The sequence below is a fragment of the Thermobia domestica genome, chromosome 7, assembly GCF_964235325.1.
Source record: "Thermobia domestica chromosome 7, izTheDome1.hap1.1, whole genome shotgun sequence".
In the NCBI taxonomy this organism is placed as follows: domain Eukaryota; kingdom Metazoa; phylum Arthropoda; class Insecta; order Zygentoma; family Lepismatidae; genus Thermobia; species Thermobia domestica.
In genome coordinates this window covers 15,145,928-15,168,220 of record NC_137460.1, presented here as the reverse complement: position 1 = coordinate 15,168,220, position 22,293 = coordinate 15,145,928, and the positions used below count along the sequence as shown (strand labels likewise).

Genomic DNA, 22,293 nt, shown 5'->3' with positions numbered 1-22,293 from the left:
ACTGTTAAAAGATAGTCTAGACCGTTATACAGAGCAATATTTTGTGTGCGCGTAAGGAGAACACTCACATTACACAAAACTAACAATTTTCTGCATTGTGGAACATTTGGACTGGAAAAGGGAAATTCTCATGTTATGAAGGGATTTTATGCTGCTTCGGGTTGTCAACACTGACCAGAGATCAAACACAAAAGTTTTCCTTTTTCGATCTAGAAGTTGATCTCTGAAGTTGTTAATTGTTTATTGCCAAAACAAACACCTGTATGTTGTAATAGAATGCTCCCTTAGGCCTGTCATCTACTGAAACAACACATTTTTTGTCTTTTCTGTTAGTAAGGTGCTGTCACCTAAGGAGAAATAGTAGAACTAAGTCTTGCCTTGCATCCACTAACAAATTTCATCACCTCCAGGATAAATACGACCCTTGATAAAGGATACATTTTCGTGACAACTACATGGATGTCACTTATACGCAAAGGATTATGATCGTTCACGGTCATCTGCTCGTCCATCTTATACAATAGCTCTAAAACAAAACTCCATCTAGAGCAACAGTCCGCACCATTTGAGTGAATAGTATATCTTCATCAGCTCTCCTGTGGACATTTCATCATCTTTCAACTCTGGTATCATTTTCATCTTGCTCACTCAATTTGATCTTTCATTACATAACGTGATATCGTTTCACTTAAAGCTCATGAGATATTGTACTCGATTAAATTTTACACAAATCAGTAAAAATGCAAAACGGCATCATTCTCAAATCAACTAATTCAAATCTCTACCAGCATATTACATAATGTCAGTCCAGCAATATTCGATTGCACAAATGTCAAAGTTCGATTGTTGAAGTCTCCTGGTCAGTAAACACCACCACTCCCTAAGTGTGCACCATCACTGTCAGCTTACAGCAATTGATATTATTTGTCCTTTCTAACAGCTCGCTGCGTACACGTAGTGCTCAATGCTGTGTCACCAGTTTTTGTGTGCGGTATTGAAACATGAAATTATTCACTGTAAATAAATCTCAGTTTTATAAAATTAAATCACACAAACGAGAACCAAAAAGAATGCTCTCAATAACAAGCAGGCCTGCTACTCAAGTTGACATTCGACAAAAACGATCTGCATTTGTTTACACTCAAATTGGCAACGTGTGGAAGGAGTAGAATGTTTACCATTGCAGAGCGAGAAAAATGAGGCATTATAATTGGCTGAACGTGCTGTTGCCATATTCTTGTCTGATTATCATAACTATGTGCAGGAAGGAAAAACAGAGGAAAACAACTGTCAGAAGGGACAAGTTGTGTCAAATAGAGTTTAGTGATCCGTGGCGTTGATCCTACAATTACGGTAGAAGAAATATTAGATGATTTTAAGCTGATAGTATACATGCTAATCATGTTCTTCGGATTAGAAAATGCGATTGTCCCTACCTACACAGTTAGATTGCTTACTGATGATAAAACTCTGATCATTGTCTTCTTTCAAAATGGAGTATATATCTATCGCTGTGTTCTTTACTTTGAGGAATGAGCTCTTTGTTATCATTGTGTTTAGTTTACTTGTGATGACCTGTGAGTTATTTTTAAAGCCTAAAAAAGCTATAAAAATAAGCGATGCGCGAAACAGTAATTGAGGGATTGTAATCTTTACATTTTACATGTAATTTCAGCATATTACAACTTAGCGTTTTCTACCTGCATTTATTTTGAAAATAAATGATCAAGGAAGAAAATCATACCTAAATATTCTCCTATTTCCCTTAGTATTTCAATGTGTAGGTCATACTTTCCTACTTATCTAGTACTTATAGCATATGTATGGAAATATATAAGATGGTCGAAAATTGAGGAAATAAACGAACGAAATTTGTAACGGTATATGAAATAAAAGTCTGTGGGAGTTATATCATATAAGAAGCACGCCTGACAGTGCACGTGGGAACTTTAATACCATATTAGAAGTCGACATGTTGAATTTCGCTTTTTTTTTCAGAACCATAGAATGATGATACTATTTTGTATCAATGCAGCGACAATAATAAACCTTTGCTTTGTCACAATGGCACAATATGCTACAATTTTTGTCATAAGCATCATGGAATATTACAAATGGCTGATGACAAATTTATATGTTGTATCATGACTGACATACAGGCTTTGATTCCATATTTTTCATACCATTCCAACTTCATTTCGTTGTCTTCAAATTGCTTTATTAAAAAAAAAACACTAACAAAACTTGACTAACCACAGTCCCTCACAAAATCACTAACCACAAACGAAACAATTATAATTATTTGGTAATGAATAATCATTGAATAAAAATAAGACAGTAAAAAGTATCACCTTTAGGAGCTTAGGTAACAGAACGTATCACATTTAAAAGCTTAGACAATAAAGAGTATAACGTTTGGAAGCTTAGGTAAACAAATTTATGTCTAGGGCATTTATTCCGAAGTTGGGCGTCCGGTTTCGCCACGTCTTTTCGCTGTTATCTCCTTTCCACATTTTCTGCAATTTGTTATTAGGCTCATTAATCCGTACTCTTCACAAACTTTTTAAAAGATTTTTCTTGTTATCAACGTATTGCTTCACAAATGTTAAAATTTTTACTTCATTGCCCTTGTACATTCGCCATGTTGATAACATAATGCTCGTTACTTTCCCACAATGCAACTGTTGGTTACCTTGCGCCAAGTAGTTACCTCCGCTCGCCGTATAGTCCCATGTTTATAACCGCTTATATATAACAAATAAACAGATTTTTCGAGACCCTTATATATTATCAAGCACACAAATGATCAAATTATCCATATCTTTCCTGTAAATTTTTAAAATTTTCATGGAAACGGACGCCCAACTTTGGAACTTAACCCTATGTCTAGAAGCTCAGAGATATAGAGTATCACGTTTGGAAGCTTCAATATCATTCACTAGTGTCAACCGTTCGAAGTTGCTTCCTGCCATCTCACAGCGCGATATATAACAATTACACTAGATAAAATTTTAACCTTTTTCATGCTTCGGAAATGAAAAATACATTTTCATATGCAAATAAGAATGCTGAATACGAAAATGAAAATAAAAATGCTGAAATGGTTCGAGTTTAATCGATTGAAATATGTGTTATGTAGTGTTGACACTTAGATTCATGCATTTTCTATTTGGAACTTCACTTAACTAGCTATTGCTTCAAGATAAAATTGGAAATTTCCCGTCCAAAAATCCCCTTTTTTAAAATATAGCACCCCTGGTATAATACCCCTAAAGGTACCCGAATATAATATACCTTTAAAACTAATGTAGTTTTTACATAATACATGTGCCAAGTTTCATTGTAATATCTACAATAGTTGTGAGGGAAAAATATTTCTCAGTTCTGCTCGACAATACCAAATTTCATATAGGGAAAAGTAAGATATAAAATAAAAAGAATCCAAACAGTACTATTTATTTGAGTATCATTAGGGCCTACTTATACGTAATTCTCTTCAGAGTAAAACAGGCTTTCAAATGGTATCATGAGAATGTGTGTGTGTGATATACGAGAAAAGGAGAAGTTTGGGTAAAATTGGGAATTTTCCTTCCAAAAAATCTTTTTTTTTTTTATTTAGTGCCCCCTGGTGCGGCCCCAGCTACAGGTACCAAATTACAATCACCTTGAAACTGCTGTGGTTCATAAGCAATGTATGTGCCAAGTTATATTGCAATATCTACCTAGGTACAATAATTATGAGGGAAAAAGTATTTCTGAATCATGTTTGACAATACCAAATTTTATAAAGGGAAAAATGATATGCCATATAAAAATATATAAAGTGATGCTTGTACGTAAAGAGAGGAAAATGCGTTTTGTTATAACGTTAGACCCTCTACACATGAGACAAAAAATCACTTGGCATATAGGTTATAGGGTATGATAATTAATTATGTATGTGCTTGGCACAACGTTCGTTTCAAAGAATATAAAAATGTCAATAAGAAGTTAAAACTATATAAAATGTAAGTGATTAAACATAACTTACATGGATGTTACAAATGGCCGCCTCTTTGCCTGTCTCTTGTATTGTGGTTCTGGAACATCTCTAGCGATTGTCCAGCAACAATTGACAAGCGCAGATTTGCTCCAGTGGTCCTGCTATCGTTTCTCTTTCCATGCTTATCAATGACTGCTTCCTCAATTTTCTGAAAAGAAATTTATTTGGGAGTGCAACATATGCATTTTAGTGACATTTTACACCCCATTGTTTGGTAAAAGATATTAGGTGCTCCATTACTTCCTTATAGTTCTGAGACTGCTCGTTTCTCAAAACATTCATTACCACTTTTCGGAAAGAATCTCATGCAATCGTCTCCTTATTTTCTAACACTGCATCAAATTCAGGATCATTAAGAAATTAGCGAATTTGAGAGCCAATAAGGATTCCCTATCTGATTTTAGTTTCAGAAATCTGTGGAAGCTTACCCAGAATATATTTGAAGAATAGTTTTGATGCATCTATGAATACCCGCCATTCATCAGGATTATCTTCTGTTACGTTGACTCGCAAGACCAGTTACATTGTAACAACATACTACTTCACTTTCTACTGAAACTACTGTTCTAGTGGATTTTGACATGTTCAAAACACGGACACTTTTGGATCTTTAGAATAAGCTCCCTACTTCTTGAGTCTTTATGCCACTGCGCCACTTTCTGATAACCCCAGGTAATTTAATTCAGGTTGAGTATCATGTGGCGAATAGATAATGATATGTTGATCTTGTGAAGTCAAGATCGGTGGAAGATGATGAATCTGCAACAGAATTTAGCAACCTGGGTCGACTTTGTCCGCCCTTTGCTCTTCATCGGGTGAAACACTAGAGTAAGGTATGGGAGGATGTGGAACCTTTAGTTCTTCAGAATGTGGCACAGTGACGAACATTTCAAGGAATATTTGAATAAGTAGCAGTCCACTTTTTTCTTTTTTTGGATAGACCTTTAATAGGAGGAACTATGCAAATATAGCAGTTTGAAGTATGATCTGTTGTTTCTATCCATATCATTGGAACTGAAAATGGCATGCATGGCCTATTTCCATGTAGCCAATCACGCAGATTTGTAGAACAACTATTACAAGAAATATGTGATGCCCACCTCTTGTCCATATCTCCCACTTTACAGCCAAAGTATAAGTGATAGGAGTGATATTCTCGCTTCGTTAAAAAGAACAATTCGTCTGCACTATAATAATAATAATAATAATAATAATAATAATAATAATAATAATAATAATAATATTCTTCAATCTTCACACAAGATTAGTTGTCTCCGGGCCACCCGCAGGGTCCCAGGAGGGGTCCAACTCAAAAATTGCCAAATGTAAGGAAGTCAAGTAGGATATCGTTGGAAACTTGTTGGGAAATGAAAGAAGACGGAACAAGACTCGACTCACTAAAATAACCCTGTGCAAAATGGCCTCCGTTCAAAATGTCGGCGAAAACATTGTAAAGTCTTTGGCCACCCACAAAAAATCTGAAACGTTGAGATAAATGTCAAAACAAGAGAACATGTGTGTCATCATTTCAAAAGCACAATAGTAGAAAACAAACATATTTGTCCCAAGGTCCTCCACAGGGTTCCAGATGCGGTCCTGGGACAATATGTTTTTGCTTTGATACGTTGTACTTTTAAAATGATCAAACACGTATTTTCCTGTTTTGGCATCTGTCTCATTGTTTGTGATTTCTAGGGGTGGGAACGGGGTTTCTTGACACCCTGTATATTCATGTAACTCGCACAGTATATGTATTCGGAAAATTTTTATTACAGTTTCGTAATATGCGTCATTAGTGCTTTTGATTGGTATATAAACCATCTTCCACTTCGATATATAATCTCCCTCTCTTCCCTTGTGAGTTGTATGAACCTGTCACGATGCTAAATATTTACGTCACTTCCTGTTATTGCTGCATCAGTGATGGAACGAACAAAGGCTTTGTATAGACAGAAGAAGTGAACATCCAGAGGCTGAATTACCCCACTAGATCCACCAAGTATCAGTCGTTTGATTTATGCAAAGCCTTCTGGCACACACTGTGACAAAAGACTGTCGTCTTTGTTTGCAGACTATGAATCAAATGACACAATGCGATTGTCCCTACCTGGAATGCTTGTCCACATAACCACCGAATAGAAAGTCTTAAGATCCTGCTTGTTCATTTTGTTGTTTTAACAGCAATTGAGATTATTATTTGGTTTTACTGCAGGATCGGCTGGTTTTACTGCAGGGAACCTACCGTTTGGTTCACCACCAGAACATACATGGGACGCACAATTTCTCCGTCCATGGGTACAACCGGCATTATCATACAGGAATGAGATGTTGAACTTATATATCCCACTGTTGTTCTGATCTTCAGTGATCCTTTCTCCCTCAACGTCCGGTACAAATGCAATTTCTTCTCGGAGATACTTTGATCCGAATTAAAGACACTGGCAACTGGAATGTCATCAGTGATCAAAAGATCACGTACTGAAATAAACTATAACGTGTACCTCGCTGCAAGGGCGCCCATTAGGGGGGCAAGCTGGGGCGCTTGACCCATCCCCAGGAGGAATTCGTACTTCGGAATATTGAAAACCCAATAGAATTTTTACATTAGTCGCATCAAAATTTGAAAGTATACTTGAAATATCGCTTATATCTGCCCCCCCCTTGGAAACCACAACATGGGCGCCCTTGCCTCCATTTGACCTTCTAGTGGCTGTATCTCCTAAACCCTTTGAGATTTGCACCTGAAACTTCCCTGACATATTGAGCACAATTAGTACTAATCTATCACATATGTCTCGGGCAGCTACTCGATTCACCCAAACGTGACGTTTACTTGTCAGTCAAGATAATTGATCTAGCCATATATTAAAAAAGCAAGAAAGCGCAACGGAGGTACTATAATTAGAATATAGTAACTTCTATTTGCATGCTCCTAATAAATACGTAGAGTGACGTCTCTTTGAGAGCATGCGCTACCAGAAAATAGCCTCAAATCTTATTATTTCCATTTAGAAAGCTTGACCCAAAACCAACTTACCAGCCTTCAAGATGGCCATCGAGATTTTATTTTGTTCTACTCATATTTATCTTATTTCCTGTCTTCGGCTGATACTGTTTCGATTTTCATGTTTCTGTTAGGAAAAAAATGAAATGAAATCTTTGAGTTTTACGTCCCACGGTTATGCCGGTTAGGCTAAAGGAGACGGTGATGATGAGTAATGAATGAAATGGTGGAATGAAGAAAGTGGGAGGAAAGGGGAGAACCCAGAGAAAACCCACGCACACAGTGTTTGTTCACCACAAAGTTCACTTGGCGAGGGCTGGGATCGAAATGCTTCTGTTAGGATATTTGTATATGTATAGTTATTTGTTATAATAAAACGATACATGCTCGAAAGGAGACTTTATATCAATTTCCTGGTTCGAGCAATACCTTACTACCGAAACTGATTAATCTAACCACAAGTTCTCTAGTGCTGTGTGTACCTACGAGAGACCCTGTTACAATACCCAAGTACAATACGAATTTTATTTGGATGTTTCCACATAATTGGACCCAGGGGCACACCCACGCGGGGGAATCCACCAAGTTCGGACCCAACCAAAAAATTTTGTAACACCACATACATTTGTACAATTTCTTAATAAAACTATACCTGGTTATCAAAGATATGATTGATGTGGGGTGGACTAAAAATTTTGATCTTGCAGTTCATTTGAACTGCTTCTTTTCTTGTGAAAACAATGTGGTTCTATTACTTTTCCTGAGAATACAGATGGCAGCACTTTACAATTACTTATTGTCTTTTAGGCTGTAGAATAATACCAGTTCAATACTGTATTGACGTAGTGTATTATACTATTGGATACCAAGGACATTGAACCTCTCCAAACTAAAGCTGGTTGCGCATCTGATTGGACCACCCTTTATTGTATACAATAAATAATCCAAAACAGGTATTTACGAAATATATTCATTAAAAAATTTTAGTTTACCGATTAATTTATTAAAACTACATTCCTTCATTTCATTTAAACAAATTCTATCTTCTTTTCCTAGGTTACTGTGACGCTGCATTAGGTATGCAGTCTGGAGCGATACCAGATTCTGCCATAACAGCCAGTTCTTCGTATGTTCCTAATGTTGGACCTCAAAATGGCAGGTAAGGAATTAAAATGTTTGAAAATATTTAGCTTTTGTAAGTTTCAGGACACGTATGATTAGTGAATGTGAATTGAAGACTATAGGGGGAAAAGGAGGTAAGTCAGGTTTTTATAATTTTATACAATTGGCTTGTTTTCCACAGACTTACTTCTTCTGCTGTATTCAAACTCTTTAGCATTAAATTTCTCAGTGATCAACTTTCTTCTTACTGTGGGATTTAGTCCTTGCATACTACACCTTTCAGGCTACCTTATGCTGCTATTAACTCATTTTCGAGCATTTATTAACTTATCTCCTTTTTCTACTGTGGTCTTCAATTATGATGAACCTATTCGTGGAATGAGAATGTGGGATAGAGTAGAAAAATCCCGTTGGAACAAACACATAGAAAATGGTGTTATCCACCAGGCTGTTCATAGCCAAATTGCATATGCGTGCTTCCTTTGTGCATAGTAACGGTATTAACTTAGGATACAAATGACATGTTCAGAACACAAGGGAACCAAGTTTACTTCTGGTTATTTAGACAAGTTTCATCTTTAAGAACTCTATCAGAAGCTCCTATCAGAGCTTAATATAGTTATCTCCAGATATTGTTAATAATTCTTACGTATAATTAATGTCGTCATTTGGGACACGAGATGAAATTTCTCCTCTTGAGTTTAAGAAGTCCTTACATTTTAATATATTGTGTATTAATGTAGTAATAAAACAACTTGAAAATCTTAAATCCTGAGAAAATCTTAAATGACGCATTTACTTATAATGAAAAAGAATCAGTGGTAAGTTTTTTATGTTCATAAACGTACTGTACAAACATTTGTCTCTATTTGGGCCACGGTGGATCAGTGGTAGAGCGTTAACACCTTACGTGTGGGGTCCCTGGTACGATCCCAGCTTGCACTATGTGGACTTTTGTTGTGGACAACCACCAAGTACGTGGATTTCCTCGGAGTTCTCCCTTTTCCTCTCACTTTCTTCACTAGACCAATTTATTCATTTTTCACCATTACCAACTGCTTTAGCCCACACGATATAACCGTGGGACATAAAACTCAAAGATTTCAATTCATTTTATTTCTATTTTTCATAACTTTGGTACTTAGGATGCATTCGCTCCCATTGTGAGCATCTCAAATCTGAATGTTGGTCGTGATACAACATTAAACAATAAGTGAAAGTCAAGAAGGAAAGCCCCTCCTTTCTGACCAACCACTCCATTCAGGATCAGGCCATAACTTCGACATTCATAGAGGTGATATAGTTATCATCTTTCCTCGTCTCCTTTACTTAACCTCAAAGGACAAAAACCTTCATGCTATTTACAGAAATATTATTGGACAGGGTCATTTAACTCAAAGTGGCAACATAGTAGTGAAATGGAATGTAGTGAATCACTCACCTTAAGAAACTTACAGTCCTTAGATGTAGTCTCCGCCAGCCTGTTGAACCCTTCGCCAGATGTCTGGTAACCTTTGAATACCTGTCAAGGCCCCACTTTGTAGAGGGTGTTGACAGTGCGCCATTAGGCACAAACAATGCTGGAACTGTCTCTGAAACGTTTTTCCCTCGGAGGTTCTTTCATTTTTGGAAAAATTTCAAGATAACAGAGGTTCATATTCGGGGAGTATGGCGGGCGATCCAGTACCTCCCAACCCCATCGACGTAACAGAGTCTGTACTGGATTGGCTCTATGGCATCTGGCATTGTCGTGTAGGAGAAGTGGTCCAGACTCCAGGAGGTGTGGACGTTTGCGCCGCAATGCTGGTCACAAATGGTGATTGAGGTATGAAACATAGTATGCAGCATTGACGATAACGCCCAGTGGAATTTGATGTGACAGGATAATGCCTTCGTGGTTGTATGACATTATCATAATCACCTTCACGTTTTCTGGCTCTTGCCTAAGCTTTTTCGATCCTGGAGATTCTGGGTAGCACGATTCACTCGACTGACGTTTCAATTCAGGCTCGTAGGATTTTCCCCACGTTTCGTCACTTGCAATAGTGCGGTGCAAGAAGTCATCAACTTCTTCATTGTAACGTTTAAAGTATAGGCCCACACATTCACACCTATGCACTTTTGAACCTCGGTCAAAGCATGGGGTACTCATCTGGCTGCAATTTTCCTTATGCCAAGATCTTGTGTTAGCATGCGGAATATTGATCCGGAAGAAATTTACAGCTCCTGCTCCAATTCGCTACAAATCTAGTGCCGATCACCGTCAAGCAGTGTCCGTAGTCTTGCAAGATGAATTTCGTCCGTAACCGTTATGCTCTCCATCGTGCATTTTGTCTGTTGACTGTCGTCTCGCCTGAAATCCTGCAACCCATCTTGTCATTGTCCGATACGGTGGCACAGCTTCACCACAGACCTCTACTAATCCTCAGTGAATCGTCCTAGCATTTCGCTCTTGTGTCACCTGGAATTTTATAAACATAGGCTGTTCTGCACGCGTGAACATTGCGTTAGGGCGGTATTTCACACAACAATTACTTTAACAAGCAACACATGCACAAAATGACCACCCTGCGCACAAAAAAAGCTAACTATTCTTCCAGATCGGAATAGCTTTCTTCCACAGTATATGAAGTAAATTGGAAGTAATGTCATCAATAATAATATAATAATATACAAATTAGATATCAAATTTTACTCTTAATTTTGTTGGCCTGTAGTTATATTTAACTTAGGTCTACATGCGTTCCCGTAATAATCCAAACTTTCAACATACGAGAACACGTTTCGTAAATAACTTTAAAGATGATCATACATCTTCAAAATAAGTACAGATAACGATTACTAAAGTACATAATTGACTTTTTGAGAACATTTTGTCCCTAATTGATATATCACATGACTACCTTTCTATTTCAAAAAAAAATATATATATATATATATCACAAATGTAAAAATGGCGGATTTCAAGATGGCGGCGGATGTTCGTGGTCTACTCTGCCCATTCTCCTTTTGCCAATATATGAAACTACAACCGCATTATCTAACTTTCACTATTTTTACGATTTAACAGTTTATTTGATGTATTTCTATAACAGTATAGCCCTTCTTCCACCAACTTTGACATTCTCTCCCTCCGTTTCTTATAGTGCTCAGCCGCTATAACCTTGCACATATACATATTTTCACATCCTCTATCAGGTGCACTAAGTCTCGTTCCGCAACTCGATTCATCCATTTGGACCCTTTACTTATGATGGTTAATGTCACACCACCAATATACCCTGATAATAATAATAACTATTAAAAAGAGTTTAGGTGAGTAACAAAAGTGTTTTTTTTTTAATTTATGTCATTTTAACACAAATTCATGAAGTAAAAACTATACAGATCTCCACGTAAAATTGGTATAGAGAAAAATCAGCAAGGGTTAAAGAGCAGATTCGTTAAAATGAAAATTTAAAAATAATAGAGGAGTTGTAACTCTAGACAAGAGAAACATAAGTTTAGACATATATCTAATTCTTCCATGTTATTGGAGAATTTTCAGTTACGTCACGAGTTATAGCGAAAGCACACTGTATATTGTTCATAGGAAAATTTGTAGCTTGTGAAATGTAATAGTGTTGTCTGTCAACGGCTCGAGAGATGACTGGCAAATGATTGACAGAAATAGGAATTGTGTCATCCAACAGAGGCAGAGTTAAATGAACATTTCAGAAATGAGATATTGTTATTTTCCATCATTTCGCAAACTAGATACCGTTTTCACGTCACTGTTCACTTTTTCAACTGACTGTCACTTGAGAAGAAAAAATCATTGAAAAAAGAAAATCACACGAACGTTTACCTTTATTTAAGGTTTTATTTTCATTTCTTTGTTTTCAGAGAACGTAACAATTAATTCGAATCCTGAAATTTAATTTCGTTTTTACAATGTATTTTGCAAAATCAAAACTGATGAGTATGTGTGTGTGTGTGTGTGTGTGTATGCGTGCGTGTGTGTGTGTATGGTGTTAATGAACGATACCAACAAAGTGTAAGAGGTGATTCCTCACATGAAAATAAAAGAAAAAGTTCATATGGACCTATGGCGAAAAGTGCACAGTTTCAGAGCTTGGGCAGTCCAAAATCGCGTTAAAGCTAAATTTCAACAGGCTAAATTTCGAATTCCAGAAACTGTGGAAGCTGGTCCTTATCATAAAGGAAGCCAGGCATAGACAATCCAAAAGTGCATATTTCATTAATTTTAAATAGGTGTGCAGGGTATTCCCTACACAATGTAATTCTCAGATATGCTCTCTATAGAATTTTCAGATATACCCTGATTTCATGGAGAGTCCAAAGTAGGCAGGAGGTAAGCAGTCACAACTATGGACATCTAATGCTTCAGAAGGAAGTCGGAAGTGTTAGGAACAGGCAGCTCGATGTTTTTTGTGTTCGGAATAACGTGTGATGCGATGTATTTCGTCATGGTATATTTCACGTTTTCTTCACTTATAAGCGTGAAAGAAAGCATCGCAGCATGCGATTTCCTGAGTACAAGAGACCGCACTGCTGACGATCCTAAACACTTCCGACATTGCGCCAAATGATTCCATGTTCACTGCTATCAAGGCTTATCGTTTGCCTACTTTGAGCCAATCATAAAATCAGAGCATATCTCAAAATTCTGTTGATGGCATTTCTGGAAATTTGAACCCTACAGGTAATACTCTGTATACCAATTGAACATTAATGAAATATGCATTTTGGATTGCGTATGCGTGACTTCCTCTACGCTGATAAGAACCACCACCCACAGTCTCTCAAATTCGAAATAGGACCTCTCGAAATGTGGCTTTTTTCTCTATTTTGGACAGCCCTAGCTCTGAAACTATGCACTTTTTCCCACAGGTCCATATGAACTTTTTCTCTTATTTTGATGTAAGGAGTCATCTCTTAGAGTTTGTGGGTATAGTTCACTAACACCTTTATATATCGACTGGAAGCCTTCGAAATGTGGGTGTGGAGAATAATGGAAAGAATTAGTTGGGTCGAGCGGAAAACGAATGAGAGAGTGTTAGAAATGGTGGGTGAGAAAAGAACACTTTTACATAGTATTAGGAAGAGGAAAAGAAACTGGTTGGGACATTGCCTAAGAAAAGATTGTATCATGAGGGACGTTCTAGAGGGTATGGCGGCGAGAAAGAGAGGGAGGGGGCGAAGAAGACTACAATTAATGGATGATATTAAAACAGAAAGATTATACGTGAAGACGAAGAGGTTAGCGGGGGACCGTGGAGCATGGAAGCTTCTCAGCTGCGGCAAGTGACCTGCCAATAAAGGCAGAATACTTATGATGATGATGATGATTATATATATATATATATATATATATATATATATATATATATATATATATATATATATATATATATATATATATAGAGAGAGAGAGAGAGAGAGAGAGAGAGAGAGAGAGAGAGAGATAGATAGATAGATAGATATAAAGTTATCATGCAAGAATACATCTATCTATCTATCTAGATACATAGATGGTAGATGAAGTCTTGAAAGATCCCTTTATTTCTAAATAAATTATATAGAGAGGATAATGTTTTTTCATGTGTATTCAGTACACCAGCAATGTTTGTTGGAAGAAGTCTAATACTACCAGCCACTTGGTATATGTAGTATTGAACGAGCATAATTTTTAACCGGAAAGGACGATGCTTATTGTAAAATGCTTCCATCTATATTTTCAGAAAAAAAAGCGATAGAACTAGATTGCTTTTACAAGAGAAAGAGTACAGATGAAATGTAAGATCAAATGTTCATGCTGCATCAAACATTTTCCTGTCAAACTAGTATAGTTTTATTGAAGAAGTGTACAAATGGATGTTGCGTTACGAAGTTTCCCGGGGGGGGGGGGGGAGGGAGTCCGGATCCGGCGGGATAATATTTATTACTTTTATGTGTACAAGTTATGTGTGCGATTTTCAGTTCCATATATACATCATAAATGAAGATTATGTAACGTTTTTTGTGTATTTTCAATATTCCTACATCTGTGGTTAGCAAATCCAAAAGATCGCATTTAGTTTATGGTACCCAATTTGGTATGCATACCATTAAAAGAAACGCCACTAGCTGCTGTGCTCTATGTGCAAATTCTGACTATTAGAAACTGCCCTACATCTCTATTTCTGCTAGAGGAACGACCCGCTCGGGAGAGTAATACTCCCGGAAGTATGTTTTTTTTTAAGCGCTACGCTAACCAGCTGTTTTAAGTTGCTCACAAAATTTATATCATGGGGGTCAAGGTGCAACAAAACAAGCCATGTGGGGCTTCTACTACTACTGCTTATCTGCACAAAAGTAAGTAAATTACATTTTTGAGTATTATTTTCATCCTATTTAATGAAAAAGTGTTATGAAAATTAAAAAAAAATATATTTGGGCTGGGTTTGAACCCACACCGAAAGCGAGTTCTCTTATTACCACGTAGCGCTAGCATGCACTGCCACGAGGGCCGCCACCCTGCCCTGTTTATTTTCTGCTTTACGCATGCTAAGTGGCAAGACAGGGATAACGCCAAGAAATCAGAGCCGTGTACTTAGTTCCTACCACAGGGAGTATTACTCTCCCGAGCTATAGTACTCGCGCCGAGTCGTAAAGCTTGGGCTCTAAACCAATCATTACTTTAGCTCTGATACATCGGAAAACTTCGGTACAATTCGTGGAGCCGCTTTCCGAGCGCACACTTCGGGAAACGTCAAACAGCTGAAATTCGCCAACAATGTTGCCAAATTTTGAAGACAGTATAAAAGAGTATTTTAAAAAAAATAAAGATTACCAATAATAACGCTGCACATCAATAACCACAGTGACAATTATTCTAAAACGGTAACAAAAACACGAATAGTAACAATGAGAATATAATGCAACAAAAAACAATTAACAAAACGGGACTTGACGCCAAATCGACAACACTGCACTCTCGGGAGAGGTTTTTCGTGTAGCGCGAGAGACGCCACTGACAAAATGTGATGGGTGGGGGTTGACGACCCGAACACCCCTCGCGTTCTATTGGGTGGTGAAATCGGTAGATCTAGGTCAAGCATCACGACTCGCCGCGAATACTATAGTCCTCTAGAGGAGACTGTGTTGACCAAGGGCCTCATTCCGTAGGTGCTGGCGTCTACGAAACGCAAATTTTGTGTTTTAGATTGTGATAGTTGACATAATAGCTCTACGTACTAACTGCAGCTCTAGTTTAATCATTTATAAATTTAGGTTGTGTAGTAAGAAACTTTACGTACGATTTGCTGTCAATATATGCGAAGTAATATGGTATCTTGAGTTACTTGGGAGTGGAACATTATATACGTTTAAACATTGCAGTTTTTGTAATATACATGTTTTCCTGAAGAATAAAGCTCTTATAAGCCTCTTTATAGCCCACTAATCTCGGTTAACATATGCATGGAACGGTATGCAGACACAAACGTATACATTTATTTCGAAAGGGGTTCTAAGCTTTCGTTGGTTGTAAATTTAATAGAATAACATACATAAGGGTGTTTCTTTCAGAGGCGGAGAACTTTTAACTGGCAACGCTGTTTTCTATGACAGCTGATATTACAGCTCTCGATTGTTTAGAGATTAGGTTTGTTTGGCCACTCAAGCCGGAGCAAAGTTCGGAAATTCTGAAAATTTATTTTGAAAATCATGGTTCAATTCGTCAAACTCATCTGGCATTACTCAAACGCATCAAACTGGCCATTTCGTTTGTTCAATTCAGCGCCATCAGATTATTTTCTCTGGGAATATGTAAAGTCGCATATCTACGCCGAGAATCCAGAAACAATTGAACACTTTGAAGTCAACATTTGACGCGTTATGCCGAAATATAACCTGATTTCCTACGAAAAGTATGTGAAAATTGGACCACCAGATTACGCCATGTACGCGCCAGCAACATGCCCGCACGGTTCACATGCCCGTAATCAAATCATATTCAAACACCAATGCGATAAAGTGATTTGGCAAATAAAGCCAATATCATATATATTAAAAACATTTTTTATATTTTATTTCAACATAAAGTTCTCCACCTCTAAAAGCATTTTTTATATAACTCCTAAAATTATACTAAATTTGTAACGTATATAGGAACCACCGTTTAAAATGAAGCAATTATAACCTATTATTTTTCACGTTACATTCGAGCCCACAATTCGTATAATTTTTAGATACGTCAACACGGTCAAAATACAAAAAATAAGACACGTCACCTTGTGTGAATATTGCCTTTTTATTCCTTTTCATTTAACTTTATTAATTATACTTTTCTTTTTCGATTGTCATAGCAACCTTTAGATAAACAACTATGTGCTGTTATAGTAACTAAGAGTAACGATTATATACATAAAATCAACATAGATCTTTAGCTACTACGATTAACTCTTATTTCTTTATATTTAGAATCCACAACATATTATCTCTTTTCTTCTTCTTCTTCTACTCAATAGATTGTGAACTTTTACGCACCGTTGCCCAAAATCAAGATACGAAAATGGAAGTAATTTATCGCATAGATATACAATATCGTTGTAAATTTATAAAAAAGTCAGGATATTGTGGTGGGAAGTCTGGATCACCAGGACCTACTCTTTTCGTACGGGGTTTCTGATGATATAATATATCTTTGCACTTTCATTGATATCAAGCTGGTTTCAGTTAAAATGCCTTTTCAGTATAGTGAGAATTTGGCTAATAATATCATTAGTATAAGTTCTAAAACTAGGAATGCAATGTATATACCCGATTGCAATGAAATGAGCTGAGCGAGCTTAAACTAAGTAATCAGGAAGCGTTTTTCGGTGATTATTCCTCGATGGTACATCGGATTTTTGATTTCGACCTATGTTCTCACTCAGCACGACATACTCTATCAGCGTGCTAAGTTTGGTTCAGATCGGCCAAACGGTCTAGGAGGAAGCGTTTTTCGGTGATTATTCCTCGATGGTACATCGGATTTTTGATTTCGACCTATGTTGTCACTCAGCACGACATACTCTATCAGCGTGCTAAGTTTGGTTGAGATCGGCCAAACGGTCTAGGAGGAAGCGTTTTTCGGTGATTATTCCTCCATGGTACATCGGATTTTTGATTTCGACCTATGTTGTCACTCAGCACGACATACTCTATCAGCGTGCTAAGTTTGGTTGAGATCGCCCAAACGGTCTAGGAGAAGTTCGCGGACAACCAAACGGCTAACCCGAGTATAAGAGCTTCGCTTCGCTCAGCTCAATAATAGAAGAAACTTTAATATTTAGAGGCCGTATTGCAATCGAACTGCCAAGAACATAGTGATTTCCTAAATCGTAAAATTCTAAAAAAAAAAAAAAAAAAAAAAAAAAGTATCCTAGTCGTTAAAAGATGCTAGTTAAAAGACTCCAGTGGTAAAAGACAAAACATAAAAGTTCTTTAAAATACGCAGTGGCCCTAAATTGCATGAGTACGAAACTGGCCTATCTGCACACCTTTAAATAATCAAGAAAGAAAGAAAAAAACACACAGAAGCTCTAGTCTGCAATATTAAATTCATATTACTGCTCAAGTAATAAAAGACGAGATGCCGAGTTTTGAAAATATGTACAAGTTCTAAACTACAGAAAAAAGTAAAATAACCTAGGCGCTCTAGTTCTCAAGTGCAAATACTAAAAAAACAGAAGTTCAATCCAGAAAAACATGCAGAAATCTAAACATCTTTTAGCTACAGACGCTCAATTCCTAAGTGTATTAAGAAACTCCAATTTGTACAAGCTCTACAATCGCCTAGCCCCAAGTCCTAAACAATAAACAAAGCGATTCTTAAGAACATGTGGAATTCCAAAACTGCAGAAATACTAAAAATAATCTGATTAGACAAGTTAAATAGTCAAAAACGAGGAATTCCTAAATAGTACTTAAAATAATGTACATCTTTACAAGTAGTGAAGTACACAAGTCTGAAAAGACAAGCAGCCAGTTCCTATCAACATACAGAAATCTCACACTACAGGGATCCTGAAAATTTTCTAGCTGCTAAATTTCTACAAGAAAAGCACCCTTTTTCTAAGAGTCTACAAAAATCCTAAACAGCAGAAATAATCTTGTTTCTCAATTCCTAAAACAGGAAACTAGTTCTTGAGACTGTCTGTAAGTTCTGAATTACACAAGCATTAAAAATAATCCAGTGGCACAAGTATTAAGTATTAAATTCTGAAAGATATGAAGTCAATTCTTAAGAACACGGGAAATTTCTTGAACATCTTGGCTCCATCGAATCATTGAGGAATGACAGTGGCTTATTTAGGATTTTGTTTCGGAGGGTGCTATGGAAAACACGGAAGCTGAGGGGGACAATTTCGCACCTGAGTTTGAGAATTAAATATATTTTAATTTACGCATAAATTGAAATTTTACTGACCAGAATTGCAGACTAGTGAATTTATGACATATGATACATACAAAAATTTAGCAGTGAATCGAACCTTTTATTCTATTCATAGAAGAAACCATCCTCTTGGTCTACCTAATTTCCCGGGCTACTTATTCTCCCCTCTTGATTGTCTTTAATTCAAACATCTACCTTTGTTTATAACTAAACGGTGTAAATATTCCTTTGTTATAATAACTAAAGTCCAGTTATATTGGTATCCGTGCAACTTGGTTTGGAACACCAGTTTCGCATACAGCTCCTCTTAGTTTTTTAGTTCCTGACAACGTCCAACTTGAATCACAACTAAAAACGGTCGAAAGAATGATAGGAGAAACGAAAGAAAGTAACAACAAAGAAAAAGAAACAGAAGAGTAGAATGGACAAAAGAAAGGGAAAAAAAGGACGTAGTTCTTACATGGAATAAAATTTGACAAATACAATATTATTTCTGAAGAAAGAACATAAGAAAATGGAAAGTCAATGACATTCTTAGAAATGGTAAGAAGGATTATTGTTGTACGTGGAATGCGAAAAAGCAACAAATTCATTTCGGGAGGGCAGCTTAAGCCCGATATTTCCTGGATATACGACACTGGACCCCGAACACCATACTTGAGTTTACGACATTTCCCTCTCCTCGAACCTGAATTAACTGTCATCACGAATTTCGAAACTGTTAAGGAGAAAAAAAATGGTAATTTTAGAAAATTTTGTTAGATTCTGTTATATTACAAAATTAAACATTGATTACATTTCCGTACAATTTCCGTTTTATATTCAAGCTTCATATTCTGACAAAAAAAAAAAAATAAAAAGTTTTTGTAACACATACGTATATACTGTATATAAATGTTATTTCAACATTCAAATTAACGCTAAACTATTTGACATGAGTCGCTAACAGGATTAAAACATCAAAAATGTTAGTAAGAGATAACAGGTGTCACTTCTGCACTAATCCAACAGGGATCATCCCGTTATTATATTTCTGTTGGAATTTTTAAAAAAAAGAGAAAATTGCAGAAGATATGCATACAAATTGGATTGTGTCTGCAGTTTTCCGGGAAATAAAAGAGCTGTGAAGGGATTAATTTTAAAACGTGTTTTGGTTCTTTTTGTTTCTTTTTTTTTTTTAATCTCGTGTTCCAATTACATGTTGATCGTATCACTATACATATGTAATTGAGATGAACAAATGTAAATTTCTGGTCGTTCTATTTGGAAAGATTTTGTCAGGGTTATTTAGGATAATTAACCAATATGCGCTGTCATATACTTTTTTTCGGAAGCAAATCCTATGGAGAAATTTGAGTTCCATTCTATTTAATTTGATGTTAATTAAAGGTGTTCATACATTGTTCTGAAACCGAATTTGTATCCTACTTACGAGGGCTATTCGGAAAGTAACAGACGTTTTGAAGCAAAAAAAGTAACAGAATGAAAAAAACAAATTGCATTACATAATTTGAAAGGTATATTCTTAAGCTATTTTTCCAAACAACCAGCATGAAAATTAACCCGGGAACGGTCGAGTGTTGATTTGTGGCGCGAGCGGTCGACAGGTGAGCGCGGCGCTCACTTACAATATAATCATTGCTATAGCTGCTTATGACTTTATATGGGACTAGCAGCGTTCACCCCGCTTCGCTGGGGTCACCCCGGAACGCAATAAACTTTGTTACTTAGATAATTTTTACTTTTTCGCTTTCAAGTGATATGATAAAAACCATAGAAGATTGCAGTAAATGTTAACATTATATCGCCTGTCATTTATGTTAACCCGCCGAGTGACACGGTCATGTGGGTTGCATATAAATACGGTTAGATTTAGCTATGATGAGCTAACAAAGGATTTCTACGTTATGGACACTTGAATGGTCAGTTATCTCAAGACACTGGTAATTGAAAATTAAAGTGATATGATAAAAACCATCTAGGGTCCAAATCTTAATAACCCCCCAAAAATGAAAGAAATTGGTTCAGCCGTATTAGCGTGATGAGCTAACAAAGGATTTGTACGTTCTCTTTTGTATATATAGATTTATATGGGATTTATTTTGCACACATTTCTATATGTTGACATTTTGTGATTTATTATTATTATTATTATTATTATTATTATTATTATTATTATTATTATTATTATTATTATTATTATTATTATTAAAATAAAATAAAAAATAAAATTATTATGGGTTTGTATAAAACCATTTCTTATTATAAGTTATATCTATTTTTATTTTTAATTTTTTTTTTATGAAATCAATTTCTGTTATCTCATAAACTATACAATTACTTGATTATCATTGTCTCATAAAATTACATCTTTATTATCATTATCACATGGTCGATCGGCTCCAAATCCAAGCTGAATGGTGGGTGATCGAACACCTCCCACCCATAACCATCCAAGAGCTCTTGGGTACGGTTGGCGGTGTGTGGGCGTGCGTTGTCACACCTACACTCGGTCTTCACTCATTATTAAATGTCCGTACACTTCACACAGTTGGTGATGGATTTCAACTGGCTTGTTTTGTTTGTTTTTTTATATTTGCCAACGAAAACCTAATCACAGAACGTACCTCACAAGAGGCAGGATTTGTTATTGCAGCGCACACTTAACACGTCACAGAAAGTATAGTAGGAGCGTTACAGTCCTCACACTACCACAGCTGAATGCAGCAACGTAGCAAATGTTCTGACACCAAGATGGCAACTCTATCCCCGCCCACTGCCGCAATTAGGGATGCACACGAGTCGAGTCGAGACACAGCTCTTCCAATAGAAAAATATACGTTTTTCGAGTCGAGACATCAGTTTTACTGCACATTTTCGAGACGAGACAGCCTCAAATCTTGTCTCGTGCGCATCCCTAGCCGCGATAGGCCAAGGCGTCTGGCACTTTCCGGACGGTTTTTGTAATAACAGTGAATTCCATATAGATGAATGATGAAAGTGACCCTGACCGGAAGACCCTGAAGCAGTTAGATCAGTAACCCACCAGATTGTGAACCGGACAGCCCCCTGAACCCCAGTACACCCGAGGTGACTAAGACAACGAAACATCGCAGTGAATATTAAAGGTATGTGTGATGCTGGTAATGTGATTAGAACACTTAGTTCTGTATTGTATCTTTTCCCACTAAATACTCCTAATTCATATTTACTATTAGGTAAGACCGATAGGTTGAAGATCATCTTCGAATTAAGAGTCGAAGTTCATCTCATCTCATTTAAGGAATAAGTTGAGCTTGTTTAAGATTCATTTCGAATATCGAGACTATAAAACTGGAACATATTGTGTAAAGTAGGAACCAAACCACTAGTGCGGTTTGTACCCGAATCAAGTGCCCTTTACGAGAATTGAACCCAAGGTCTCAAAGACATAAATCACGCATGTTAACTATCTGACTACCAAGGAGAACTTAAAGATAAGTTTTACAGTACCTAAGCTTTCAGTATATACAGGATTTCCCAAAAAAGTAACTAGTTTTAAGAAAACATTAGTACAACTGAGCAATTTGTATATCATTTCAAAATATTTAATGAACTATTGAAATTACAAACACAACTATTATTGGTAGTGGACATTTAGTAGTGTTATATGTAATCAGTTATCTACTCTTCAGCATGTGCTCCAGGCCCGTATCCAGGGGG

At 36.6% G+C, this 22,293-nt stretch overlaps 1 protein-coding gene across 1 annotated transcript in view; it reads left to right on the top strand.

Moving 5' to 3' along the window:
- Positions 1 to 22,293, top strand: part of LOC145689862 (discoidin domain-containing receptor 2-like) — a 581,986-nt gene that overhangs the window by 249,019 nt on the left and 310,674 nt on the right. Inside the window, exon 3 of the mRNA XM_081764130.1 lies at positions 8,103 to 8,205. Within this exon, the coding sequence (XP_081620256.1) occupies positions 8,103 to 8,205 (103 nt within the window). The remainder of the gene's footprint in view (positions 1 to 8,102; positions 8,206 to 22,293) is intronic.